At 42.9% G+C, this 14002-nt stretch overlaps 1 protein-coding gene across 7 annotated transcripts in view; it reads left to right on the top strand.

The window, feature by feature from the left end:
- The window catches only part of usp54b (ubiquitin specific peptidase 54b), a 362268-nt gene that overhangs the window by 265988 nt on the left and 82278 nt on the right, over positions 1–14002 (top strand). For all 7 annotated transcript variants that reach the window (XM_060940231.1, XM_060940227.1, XM_060940226.1 and 4 more), the window contains one exon: positions 1256–1338. In XM_060940231.1, coding sequence (XP_060796214.1) covers positions 1256–1338 — 83 coding nt within the window. The remainder of the gene's footprint in view (positions 1–1255; positions 1339–14002) is intronic.

Raw genomic sequence — 14002 nt, 5'->3', positions numbered from 1 at the left:
CAGAAAGTTACAAGTAATTACTATTAGCTACCGAGCTGTTGACATATTCTACTTTAGTTAGCTAATTTTATTGTAGTTGGCTTAACTAACTACATAGTTAATAAATAAGTAACTGGCCCCATTCACTGCTAAAGTAATTACTTGAAACAAATTATTATTATAGTATTAAGACATTTAATTTTAAATCACACTTGGATAACCCATGTGTAGTAATATAAAAAGTATTTTTGTTCATAAAGTAGGAAAGAGGGCGGCACGGTGGTGTAGTGGTTAGCGCTGTCGCCTCACAGCAAGAAGGTCCTGGGTTCGAGCCCCGGGGCCGGCGAGGGCCTTTCTGTGTGGAGTTTGCATGTTCTCCCCGTGTCCGCGTGGGTTTCCTCCGGGTGCTCCGGTTTCCCCCACAGTCCAAAGACATGCAGGTTAGGTTAACTGGTGACTTGAAATTGACCGTAGGTGTGAATGTGAGTGTGAATGGTTGTCTGTGTGTCAGCCCTGTGATGACCTGGTGACTTGTCCAGGGTGTACCCCGCCTTTCGCCCGTAGTCAGCTGGGATAGGCTCCAGCTTGCCTGCGACCCTGTAGAAGGATAAAGCGGCTAGAGATAATGAGATGAGATGAGAAAGTAGGAAAGAAAAAAATAAATTAATGATTTGTGGTAATTAAAAACAAGATATTTAAAGAATACTTGGAATATTCAATCATAAAATAAATTGATTTCAAAAGATAGAGCAAAGAAAAACTCAATCAGCATGAAATAACCTGGAAAATGAATGCGGGTCATTTTTGACCCATGTTGTGCATTAGAAGGGGCGTGCATATGTTTTGCATCAAAGGGTTAAATTAGTTCTGGTGCAACCAAGCCATCAGAAGTCATATAAGTTCACTGTATGTTTGGTTCATGCTGTTGCTTAAAGATCCATATACTGTATAACCCACACATAACCTCCTAGTTTGCTCTGATCATACGTTGGCTCTGTTTTGTGACTTGTGATCTGAGGGCTTTTGTGAAGCCCTTGTAGAAATTTCACCAAGATGTTTTTTGGAAGAATTTTATGTTATAGAATACATTTTGCCCGTTCTCTTGAAGACTGTCAGTAATTCTGGAGCCAGCTGTAGATATCCTATATTTCCTCCCAATAGAATCAGAAGTCATTTATATATATATATTCTACAAACTCTGCTATAAGTCAGAGTTTGTAATGTTTGTGGGTAAGGGTATGCCTGCTTCATTAATGATTTTACTTCCGTCCATCAGTGTGTGTGTAACAGTTGTGGAGCTACTTCGGACCCTCTTCCCTTCATCCAGATGGTGCATTACATCTCCACCACATCTCTCTGGTAAGTGGAGAACTATGACACACACACACACACACACACACACACCAGGTATTACAGTGTGAGCCACACTTCACTGTTACTGCTTCAGCTCAGCTGAGTGCGACTGACTGTGCTGTAGAATGTGATGGCAGAGGTGTGTGGAGGGAGAGAGAAAGGACGGAGGGAGCGAAGCCCAAAGCTCAGCTCCACTCCCAGCATGCCTGCAAAGCTGAAATGAGGCTCTATATCACAGGTTATTAGCTGTCATTGCACATATCAGACCCGTGAGAGCCATTCCGTAGAGTGATGTAAAGGAAGTCTTGGCTAGAAGGGATTCCTGCACACTTACCTACATAATCACTCACTCGAACATATCCTCTCTCACACACACACACACACACACGCTCATTCATTCACACTACTTTCACCGTCTACGCGGTAAAATTACTCTGCTGCTCTGTTGGACCTTAAATAGTCTTCATTTATCTGGAATTACATTTTACAAATTATAAATCACTTCCATTTTTTTCAGACATAGACATGTATTTGGTACTTGCCAAAACTGAAATGAGAAACCTATGATAACTATAATGATTTTCCTGGTTACACAGTTATACATTGTGACTGTACTGGACACTATTATAGAAGCAAAGTATTTATAATCATGCTGTCTGTTCTCACCCAGATGAGGATGGGTTCACTTTTGAGTCTGGTTCCTCTCGAGGTTTCTTCCTCGTGTCGTTTGAGGGAGTTTCTCCTTGCCACCGTTGCCGCAGGCTTGCTCATTGGGGATAAATTAACGATAAAATTAGCTTATGTAAAATTAGCTTGGTGAAGCCATGGCCTAATAGTTAGAGCTGTGGCTTTAGGACCAAAAGGTTGCTGGTTTGATTCCTTGGACCAGCAGGAATGGCTGAAGTGCCCTTAAACAAGGCACCTAACCCTAGGCTGCTCTGGATAAGAGCGTCTGCTAAATGCCTGTAATGTAACGAGTAAAGTCTTTAATTTTCTGTAAAGCTGCTTTGTGACAGTGTCTGTTGTTAAAAGCACTATAAATATAAACTTGACTTGACTTAGTGTTGATCAGTCAGGAGCATCATGGATTTGTTTGTTTGTTTGTGTTTTTGCTCAGATTATTTTCCTTACATTGTGCCCACGTGTGCATGTTTACATGCTAAGGTTACTGGGCTCGTTCTTTCTAATGTCAGTTAGTGGGCTGATTTTAAATGACGCACAGGAGCTATGTTGCTTCCTTTGGATCAACTAGGGCTGCAGTGGAGCAGAGTGGGTTTCATTTCACTTCGGAAAAGCACTTTTGTCCAGCTGTAATGCTGCAATCCGTTGTACTTGGATCTCACAAAAACCAGAACTCCGACACGGAAAAGTGCAATGGAATTTAATTCTGAGTCAGTCACAACCACTGAGCTCTATATAAAATCTGGAGAGCTCATAGGGTCGTCAGAGTGAAACCAGCTGGCCGCCATCTTACCACTCCTATCGCGGAATGGAACTGTCATTAAGACTACTGGAAGCTACACAAAACTGGACAAGTTATTTATGTAGTTGGTGAGAAAAATTAGAAGAAAAATGCCTACATGTGCAGCAGTGAACTGTACAAACCGTCAGGTCAAAGAATGTGGACGGACATTTCAGCTGTGTGCGTGTATATATACTAGCAGGTTACCCGACGTTGCCCTGGTTTTGCAAAATTCTGGGTTGACCCCAGACTTCCATGTCAAATTTGGTGAAGATCCGTTGAGAAATGGTGATGTTAACCCAAGACAAACAAAAATCCAAACATCCACCACCCAGGGGCCCACTGGGGACCCCCTGGGGCCCAAACATGGAATTTCTGAGTTCTGCCAAATTGTGGCTCTCTCCTGTACCTACATGCCAGGTTTAGTGAAGATCTGTTGAGAGTTTGTGTTGATAAATGTAACGTGAAAGGCATTCAGGGAGGGGATGGGTGGATGCTGTGCCCCCCAGGGACCTCCCTGGGGCCCGTACATGAATTTTGCTTAAATCTGCAAAATTCTGGGTCATCCCTGGACCTACTTGCCAAATTTGGTGAAAATCCATCGAGAAATGGCAACGTTAGCTCAAGACAAACAAACAAACTTTGCCACTTTTTTATATATATATATATATATATATATATATATATATATATATATATATAGGGCGGCACGGTGGTGTAGTGGTTAGCGCTGTCGCCTCACAGCAAGAAGGTCCTGAGTTCGAGCCCCATGGCCGGCGAGGGCCTTTCTGTGCGGAGTTTGCATGTTCTCCCCGTGTCCGCGTGGGTTTCCTCCGGGTGCTCCGGTTTCCCCCACAGTCCAAAGACATGCAGGTTAGGTTAACTGGTGACTCTAAATTGACCGTAGGTGTGAATGTGAGTGTGAATGGTTGTCTGTGTCTATGTGTCAGCCCTGTGATGACCTGGCGACTTGTCCAGGGTGTACCCCGCCTCTCGCCCGTAGTCAGCTGGGATAGGCTCCAGCTTGCCTGCGACCCTGTAGAAGGATAAAGCGGCTAGAGATAATGAAATGAAATGAAATGAAATATATATATATATATATATACACACACAGTGGTGTTTGAAAGTTTGCGAACCCTTTATAATTTTCTATATTTCTGCATAAATATGACCTAAAACAACATCAGATTTTTACACAAGTCCTAAAAGTAGATAAAGAGAACCCAGTTAAACAAATGAGACAAAAATATTATACTTGGTCATTTATTTATTGAGGAAAATGATCCAATATTACATATCTCTGACTGGCAAAAGTATGTGAATCTTTAGGCTTAGTAGTTGATTTGAAGGTGAAATTAGAGTCAGGTGTTTTCAATCAGTGGGATGACAATCAGGTGTGAGTGGGCACCCTGTTTTATTTAAAGAACAGGGATCGATCAAAGTCTGATCTTCACAACACACGTTTGTGGAAGTGTATCATGGCACGAACAAAGGAGATTTCTGAGGACCTCAGAAAAAGCGTTGTTGATGCTCATCAGGCTGGAAAAGGTTACAAAACCATCTCTAAAGAGTTTGGACTCCACCAATCCACAGTCAGACAGATTGTGTACAAATGGAGGAAATTCAAGACCATTGTTACCCTCCCCAGGAGTGGTCGACCAACAAAGATCACTCCAAGAGCAAGGCGTGTAATAGTTGGCGAAGTCACCAAGGACCCCAGGGTGACTTCTAAGCAACTGAAGGCCTCTCTCACATTGGCTAATGTTAATGTTCATGAGTCCACCATCAGAAGAACACTGAACAACAATGGTGTGCATGGCAGGGTTGCAAGGAGAAAGCCACTGCTCTCCAAAAAGAACATTGCTGCTCATCTGCAGTTTGGTAAAGATCACGTGGACAAGCCAGAAGGCTATTGGAAAAATGTTTTGTGGACGGATGAGACCAAAATAGAACTTTTTGGTTTAAATGAGAAGCGTTATGTTTGGAGAAAGGAAAACACTGCATTCCAGCATAAGAACCTTATCCCATCTGTGAAACATGGTGGTGGTAGTATCATAGTTTGGGCCTGTTTTGCTGCATCTGGGCCAGGACGGCTTGCCATCATTGATGGAACAATGAATTCTGAATTATACCAGCAAATTCCGAAGGAAAATGTCAGGACATCTGTCCATGAACTGAATCTCAAGAGAAGGTGGGTCATGCAGCAAGACAACGACCCTAAGCACACAAGTCATTCTACCAAAGAATGGTTAAAGAAGAATAAAGTTAATGTTTTGGAATAGCCAAGTCAAAGTCCTGACCTTAATCCAATCGAAATGTTGTGGAAGAACCTGAAGCGAGCAGTTCATGTGAGGAAACCCACCAACATCCCAGAGTTGAAGCTGTTCTGTACGGAGGAACGGGCTAAAATTCCTGCAAGCCGGTGTGCAGAACTGATCAACAGTTACCGGAAACGTTTAGTTGCAGTTATTGCTGCACAAGGGGGTCACACCAGATACTGAAAGCAAAGGTTCACATATATATTCCTTTTTAGATATCACTGAGCCTACATCATGGTGGGTGGGTTAATTAGCATGCTGCTAACAATAAACTCCCTGTGCGGAGTTTTATGTTTTAATAAACTTACTTGTATTGCAGGAAGATGCTGCAGTTCCTCATCTTGATATTGTCTCAGAGCACAGTTTGCAGTCTGCTTTGCTTTGATTGCCACCATTAATCACCATTAATCTTTTGGCAATTAAGTGACATTTTCTTTATAAAAGATTATTCATATGATCCATTATTATTATCATTCTAAAAAAGCATTGTCTTCTTTTTCCAATGTACAGTACCAGTCAAAAGTTTGGACACACCTTCTAATTCAGTATTTTTTCTTGATTTTTATTCATTAAAAGACACTTCATGTCTTAGTGTCATTTCTCTTTACTTAGTTGAGTGGATCTTGAAATATTTAAGTTATTCCATGAAATCGAGTCATACATGAGCTGATAGCTGACGAGGTGCATAGTGCCGAGTTGGCTATAAGCCATGTACAACAAGATTGAATGGAATAGCTGTTTTATTCTATCCATATTTACTGGATTTTGAGAAACAGAGCATTTTTATTTTTATTTTTTGCAAATTTGATAAATAAAAACTTCCGACAAAATCATTTCCACTTAGAATGTAAACAAACCAGCGAAATGACAGGAGCAATTTGTGAAAAATTTGATAATAATAATAATAATAATAATAATAATAATAATAATAATAATAATTCTTCAAAAATTAAAAAAAGATACATTCCAGGGCTTGACATTAACTTTTAAACCCACTTGCCCTGGGGGGCAAGTGGGGGTTAATTTCCACTTGCCCCCCAATATTATCACTTGCCCCAAATGGTACAAGGGACCGAACAGCATGGAAAATGAGGGTGGAAGCCTATCATGCAACGTCACACCCACCGGCTGGTGGAAACTGACATTAATGGATAGCTAGGGTAGCTCCCCTATTTTGCGAGTACTACTTTTTTTTTTTTAGGAAAACCATAGAATATTTGTGAATTGCAACATAAAATGAAGATCACATTTACCTCACTACCCTCTGCCTGGGGGACAAGCAAACTTTGTTCACACAGTGAAGCCAAGCGGAGATGTCTGGCGTCTGTTGCTGCTGTCTGAAGAAAACTACAGCTAAAAAAGCTTTACTCCCGGATTACTTGGATAATCTTCATCAGAAAGAAGCAAAGGATAAATATATGCAGAAATTCGAATTTATTAGTGGTTATGATCCATACAAAATTCCTCTAAACGACTGGAATGACGGTGCAGATTTGTGGCCTAGTGTTAACATTAGCTACATGTTGGAATATATCTTTTTCCCCCCGAAAAGTCCCAACACGGAAGAAGAGTTAAAAAAAAACCTACAAAAGCAAGAAAACCTTCTTTGTATAAGGACTTTTTTCCTGACATTAGCTTTAGGGGACAGAATACTGCAAAAGCCAAAGTATTTACTCTGAAAGGGCTCTGACCTGAACTGTGGGCTGGATGGTATTCCCACCCCTCCATGTCTCAACAACCCCAAGGACATCTAATTACACAGCTATCTGCACTCAATCATTTATACAGTGATGCTTATTATTGTTAAAACAATATCTGAAGTGTTATTTGTAAAATAACAAAATATCTTGCTCTAGACTTTCAAACAATGTAAGATTTTATTTTAATTTTATCTAATCGTGGATGGTACAGTAATTATAAACACTAACAGAATCAGTACATTCCAGTTGTACATCTACAGTAACTATAATCACCCTTGTAAATATAATTTCAGTAAACAGTTAATGTTCAGTTCCCTCTTCATTTATTCTCGATTCAAAATAATCGAAAATAATCGAGTTTTTTTTTTTTTCCGTTTCCGGTTGAGAGTATGTCGTGCGCATTCTGGCTGCCGCTTCTCACCAGAGCTTTTTTTTAATCTTATTTTTATTTTCTTTCTTTTTCAATTTTCATTTTATTTATTTATTTTTTCTGTGTGTTTGTGTAGTTTGATGTTTGTTTGAGTGTTTTGTCCGCCGGTTGTGGTGTAGCTCCGGACCCAGTTTTGGGCGTTGGTTCCCTCCAGGCCTTGGTTCGCTGTGGGTGATGCCTGTGCTCCCAGCTGTGGACTGCAGTGAGCTCGCTGCTCATTTTACATCATGGTTGTCCAGTGCTCTGCGCTTTAATGCTTGGCGTGATGTTCCAAGCGATGTTGCTCGGTGGCGTCGCGGCGGCTGTGCAGGCGGTTTGGGACACACCAGCGCTCTGCGTGGCGGAGCTTCTGTGCTCGCTTTGTGGATCCACGGCGTGGTGTTTGAGCGATGTGGCTGACGGCGTCACGGCGGCGGTGCTGGAGATGTGGGACTCGTTTTCATGCACCTTTTGATGGGACTGTGGCTGCTACACCACTGGAATTACATTCTGACCCCTACTTGGTGGACTTTTTACTTTTATTTTTTATTATTTATTCATTTATTATTTTTTATTGTTATTATTTTTTTTCTTTGTCTATAATTGTAAAGTGTCCTTGGGTTTCTTGAAAGGCGCTATATAAGTTGAACTTATTATTATTATTATTATTATTATTATTATTATTATTATTATTCAAAAGGCACAACTGAGTCACACAGGCTGATCAGTGTGAAACGGACAGTAACAATTTTATCCAAAATAGTTTTTCCTGCCTTATTCGATTTATTTCCATTTCACATGCATGCAGCTGTTGTAAAGTTCAGTGCATTTGTGTAGAACTCTCTCGAACTGTAGGTTCATTACAACACTCTGACTCCATGGAGACATTTTGCCCAGGACTGTGTTCCTCTGATAACAGAAACAAAGCTCCAGCTCTCTCTGCTCTTAATCTGTTCTGTTCTTTCAGGATTTATCGCGCATGTCGCTCCTTGTTGAGTTTTTTATGCCTGAGTTGTTTGAAACCAATCTGGGTTTTCTGTATCGAATAAGGAAGCGGCTTCACTTGTAAGAAAATCAAACACTTTCATGAAGGAGTTTACTCGAATGCGAACAGAAAAAATAAAATAAAACGAGATTCTTAAGCAAACCCTTTCATACTCACTTCCAACTTTGTTTTTATAAAATACATTTTAAATGCAATCAAATTCCTTCCCACACCATGCGGCAGCGCCGATCTCCATAGCCCTCGGCCTCTCATCTATTACATAGTTAGGGTTACAGTGGGGGGCTAGTCTTCTGGTAACCGCTAGAGTTTGACTCCCCACTTGCATCTGTATTGCAGCGTGCCTTGTCAGACAGTAGTAGGTACCATTTTTATGATGGCCTTTGGTATGACACAACCATGAGTAGAACTCACGATCTCCCAATCGAGAGGCGGACACGCTAACCACTAGGCCAACTCGCGGTACATTTTAAATGCAACCGTGAATTTCTCTTGAGTTTTCAGGCTGAACTTCTCTCTTCGTATTCTTTAACCTCTCATTTCCTCGTTGTTCTTGAAGCATTTGCTTCTATTTGTTAACATTTTTCTTGATAGCGGGGAGCCGGGGCGGCACGGTGGTGTAGTGGTTAGCGCTGTCGCCTCACAGCAAGAAGGTCCTGGGTTCGAGCCCCGTGGCCGACGAGGGCCTTTCTGTGGGAGTTTGCATGTTCTCCCCGTGTCCGCGTAGGTTTCCTCCGGGTGCTCCGGTTTCCCCCACAGTCCAAAGACATGCAGGTTAGGTTAACTGGTGACTCTAAATTGACCGTAGGTGTGAATGTGAGTGTGAATGGTTGTTTGTGTCTATGTGTCAGCCCTGTGATGACCTGGCGACTTGTCCAGGGTGTACCCCGCCTTTCGCCCGTAGTCAGCTGGGATAGGCTCCAGCTTGCCTGCGACCCTGTAGAAGGATAAAGCGGCTAGAGATAATGAGATGAGCAGGGAGACGGTAATGCCTTTTATCTATTTCTCTGTGTGAACAAGAAAAAACAGTGCAAAAATGAAAAATATTGAAGACAGATTAAGCCTTGCTTGCATGAAAGATGGTGTCTGTCTGACCCCAGCTGTAATTATCACGTGATACGTGACGTCATGCACAAGGGGTCTATAAACAGTATGCGTACCATACTACAACAGCGGGGGGGATATAAAATAACTTGCAAAGCAGTAAATGAAACCGAGACTAAGAAAACAGCCAAGACATAATGGCAGATATGTAGTGAGGGATGCTTTTAGGAACTGAAATAAAAGATCAAAAAGCCTAATTTTTATGGTGCTAATTCGTAATATATGCTCATTTGCCCGGTCAGGCATGTCGGGGACATATCCCACTTGCCCCGGGCAATCGGGCAGTCCTTAATGTTGAGCCCTGTGTTCTTACCATCAAATATTTTTATTCCATATTTTGTTGCTTTTTTTGTATTTTTGGGGGTTTTGTTTTCGAGTCGAGTTTTTATTTCATCCTCGGTTGGTTCAGCAACACGCTCCGCCATTTTGTTTTTCTCTACTCATGGTATATGAGCTGATAGTCTAGTCGTAGAGTAGCCAATCAGAGCACGCGATCGCTCATATCCACTAAATGTGGATAGAATAATATGGATTACTACAGGTGTGGATGGAATAGGGCTATTTACTGTATTTTTATTATTTACTGTTTGATCTCGAACACATTAAGAAGGCAAGAAATTGCACTAATAAACTTTTGATGAGGCACCTGTTAATTGAAAAGTATTCCAGGTAACGACCTCATTAAGCTGGTTAAGGTAATGCCAGTAGTGTGCAAAGCATCACCAAGGTAAACGGTAGCGACTTTGAAGAATCGAAAATATGAAACTTTTTGGGTTTTTTAACACTTCTTTGTATTCCATATATGTTCCATATGTGTTATTTCATAGTTTTTATGTCTTCAGTATTGTTCTACAATGTAGAAAATAGTCAAAATACAGAATACCTCTAAATGAGTAGGGGTGTCCAAAGTTTGCCGTGTCTTGAAATGCATAATGTATTCAGGTGGTTAGGGAGGAAAACAAAACCCCTGTGTTTGACAGGGTCTGGAGGATGTGTCGCTTTTTTTTTTTTTTTAACCAGATATACTAGTAGCTACTGAATTTTTTGAGAGAATATTATTGGTTAGGTGGTCTGGGAAAACTCATCAGTTGTTACTGCGACACCTAGATGCTAAATTCAAGAAAACATCCAACAGTGACAAAGAATTGCGTATGAACTTGAGATTTTCTGACAATAATCAACGTTCACAGCTGTCAGAATGAAATCTCTTTCACTTACAGCAGTAGCCAGGATGTAAAATGCTGTTACTGTACTTTGGTTTATGCTTATTCCTGCTAAAAGAGCTTCTGAGTCTGTCCATTGTTTGTCAAGAAGAGCGTCGTTTCCTCTTGAGTCCTGAGAGCGTGTTTAGATGAGACATGCACACTAATCCTCTTGAAGTGCCTCATCTCATCTCATTATCTCTAGCCGCTTTATCCTTCTACAGGGTCGCAGGCAAGCTGGAGCCTATCCCAGCTGACTATGGGCGAAAGGCAGGGTACACCCTGGACAAGTCGCCAGGTCATCACAGGGCTGACACAGACACAGACAACCATTCACACTCTCATTCACACCTACGGTCAATTTAGAGTCACCAGTTAACCTAACCTGCATGTCTTTGGACTGTGGGGGAAACCGGAGCACCCGGAGGAAACCCACGCGGACACGGGGAGAACATGCAAACTCCACACAGAAAGGCCCTCGCCGGCCACGGGGCTCGAACCCGGACCTTCTTGCTGTGAGGCGACAGCGCTAACCACTACACCACCGTGCCACCCCTGAGTGTATTTTGGTCGTACTAAATTATATTATTATAAATGTGTTCTGTATCCCTTGTGTTTACGGGATGCGTGTTCTCTCCTTCTTGTGTATAACCTGTCAGTGCCATGTGTTAAAAATGACAGAGTGCAGTCGGAATGCAGATCAGCACTGAAATCTGTCGACATTTTGTCCAAGTGGATTGCTGTTTCTTCTCTGGTTGTGACCGAGGACAAAAAATCCAATCGAATGAAAAGCAGTAAACGATCTATCAAGAGAGGCCTTTGTATTTTTGAAGTGGCATGCTTTGACCTCCATCGTAGGCATGAGGGCAGCAGTGGAGTTTGATTTAATTTAGTCCACCAAGCTTGGCGGGCATGAGAGGGAGCAGATGTCTTCTGAGCTGTTGGTATGACTTGCTACACACTCGCAATCATCCCTGTTCACACTCATCATACCAGTTACCTCTCTCTACCGACACTCTCTCCCCTGTCACGGTCCCACCACACACACACACACACACACACACACACACACACACTGCAGTAGAATGTGTGGCTGCCTGCATCACAGTGTAGCAGTAAAAGTACGGAGTGTTCCTGTGTGCTGGATGCACGTTCCCCTGTTGTTATCTCTCAGCAGGCTCAGATCTCTCTCTCTCTCTCTCTCTCTCTCCCCCCAAGTGTACACTCAAGCACAAACTTAAGCACACATCCTCTGCATTTAACCCATCTTAAGCAGTGAACACATACCCAGAGCAGTGGGCAGCTATGCTCCAGCACCCGGGGAGCAGTTGGGGTTAGGTGCCTTGCTCAAGGGCACTTCAGCCCAAACTCAGGCCATGGCTGCTCCCATGTTAACCTAACCGCATGTCGTTGGACTGTGGGGGAAACCGGAGCACCCAAAGGAAACCCACACAGACACAGGGAGAACATGCAAAGTCCACACAGAAAGGCCTCCGTCAGCCACTGGGCTCGAACCCAGAACCTTCTTGCCATGAGGCATCAGTGCTAACTGCTACAACACTGTGCTGCCCATTCATTCATTCATTCATTCATTCTGTCCACATTTACTGGATATGAGCGATTGCATGCTCTGATTGGCTACTCTACTACTAAGCTATCAGCTTATATACCATGAGTAGAGAAAAACAAAATGGCGGAGCATGTTGCTGAACCAACTGAGGACGAAATAAAAACTCGACTCGGAAACAAAACCCCAAATTTACAAAAAAGCAACAAAATGTGGAATGAAAGTATTTGATGGTAAGCATACTTGCCAACCCTCCCGATTTTGGCAGGAGGCTCCCGATTTTAGCCTCCGTCTCCCGCCTCCCGATAGTATTTGTTAAAAACTAGATAATCTCCCGGTTTGGGGAAATCCCTACCGCCAAGTTAAAAATACTCCCGATTATGTCCAATCAGAATCGTATGAGAATCACTGCTGACGTCAACTGATTTTTAACCAATCAACGAACAGAACGAGGCGGCACGGTGGTGTAGTGGTTAGCGCTGTCACCTCACAGCAAGAAGGTCCGGGTTCGAGCCCCGTGGCTGGCGAGGGCCTTTCTGTGCGGAGTTTGCATGTTCTCCCCGTGTCCGCGTGGGTTTCCTCCGGGTGCTCCGGTTTCCCCCACAGTCCAAAGACATGCAGGTTAGGTTAACTGGTGACTCTAAATTGACCGTAGGTGTGAGTGTGAATGGGTGTCTATGTGTCAGCCCTGTGATGACCTGGCGACTTGTCCAGGGTGTATTCTTTTAAGTTCGTTTCTTAAGACACGTATTTTTAAGTATGTTACCTCGCTTGTTGACAGTTTCGGCGAACACTTCCGCCTTCTTCAAAACAGTCACCAGATGCCCAGATGCACCAGATGCAATTCGAAAAGGAAAATCACAGACACAAAAAAAGGAAAGAAACAAACAGACAAGAAAAAACACAGAAAAAACAAACCGGGGCTTTGTCACATTACCATACATAAAAGGAGTTACAGAACGCATCCAACGATCCATGAGGAAATACCACATCAACACCCCGGTCAAACCATACAAGAACCTCCGACAGCTGCTAGTTCACCCCAAAGACAAAATACAACCGGACAATAAATGCAATATCATATATGAAATTCCTTGCCGGTCATGCAATAAAGTCTATATTGGTGAAACGGGCAGATGCTTCCACACTCGCAGGAAAGAACACCAATTAGATTGTGAGAAAGAAACAACAAAAAGACTCACAAGATCCGAAAAAGAAAAAGCAAGCCAAGAAAACTTAAAATCAGCCATTTCAGACCACTGCAAACGACAAAATCATATTATGAATTGGGAAGAGGCCAGAGTCATTCACGCTGAAGAGAATAGATATCAGCGTTGGATTTTGGAGGCAGTGGAGATACGTAAGCGGGCGCAGAGGACCATGAACCGGGATGAGGGAGCGTACGCGCTGTCACATACCTGGAGCGCAGTCCTGGGGCAGCGACCTGACAGCAGGAGGCGTGGACTACCTGTCAAATTGGGCGGGACGTTCACGCCTCCATAGAGTAACATCAGCTGATAAGGCACGTCACCACTCGACATCTGGTGACTGTTTTGAAGAAGGCGGAAGTGTTCGCCGAAACTGTCAACAAGCAAGGTAACATACTTAAAAATACGTGTCTTAAGAAACGAACTTAAAAGAATAGTTATAATTATCAGACATAATGGGGCGGCACGGTGGTGTAGTGGTTAGCGCTGTCGCCTCACAGCAAGAAGGTCCTGGGTTCGAGCCCCGGGGCCGGCGAGGGCCTTTCTGTGTGGAGTTTGCATGTTCTCCCCGTGTCCGCGTGGGTTTCCTCCGGGTGCTCCGGTTTCCCCCACAGTCCAAAGACATGCAGGTTAGGTTAACTGGTGACTCTAAATTGACCGTAGGTGTGAGTGTGAATGGTTGTCTGTGTCTATGTGT

This window comes from Neoarius graeffei, chromosome 14 (assembly GCF_027579695.1).
Source record: "Neoarius graeffei isolate fNeoGra1 chromosome 14, fNeoGra1.pri, whole genome shotgun sequence".
Taxonomy (NCBI): Eukaryota; Metazoa; Chordata; class Actinopteri; order Siluriformes; family Ariidae; genus Neoarius; species Neoarius graeffei.
Note: the sequence above shows the minus strand (reverse complement) of the source record. Positions and strands in the feature narration are given on the sequence as shown.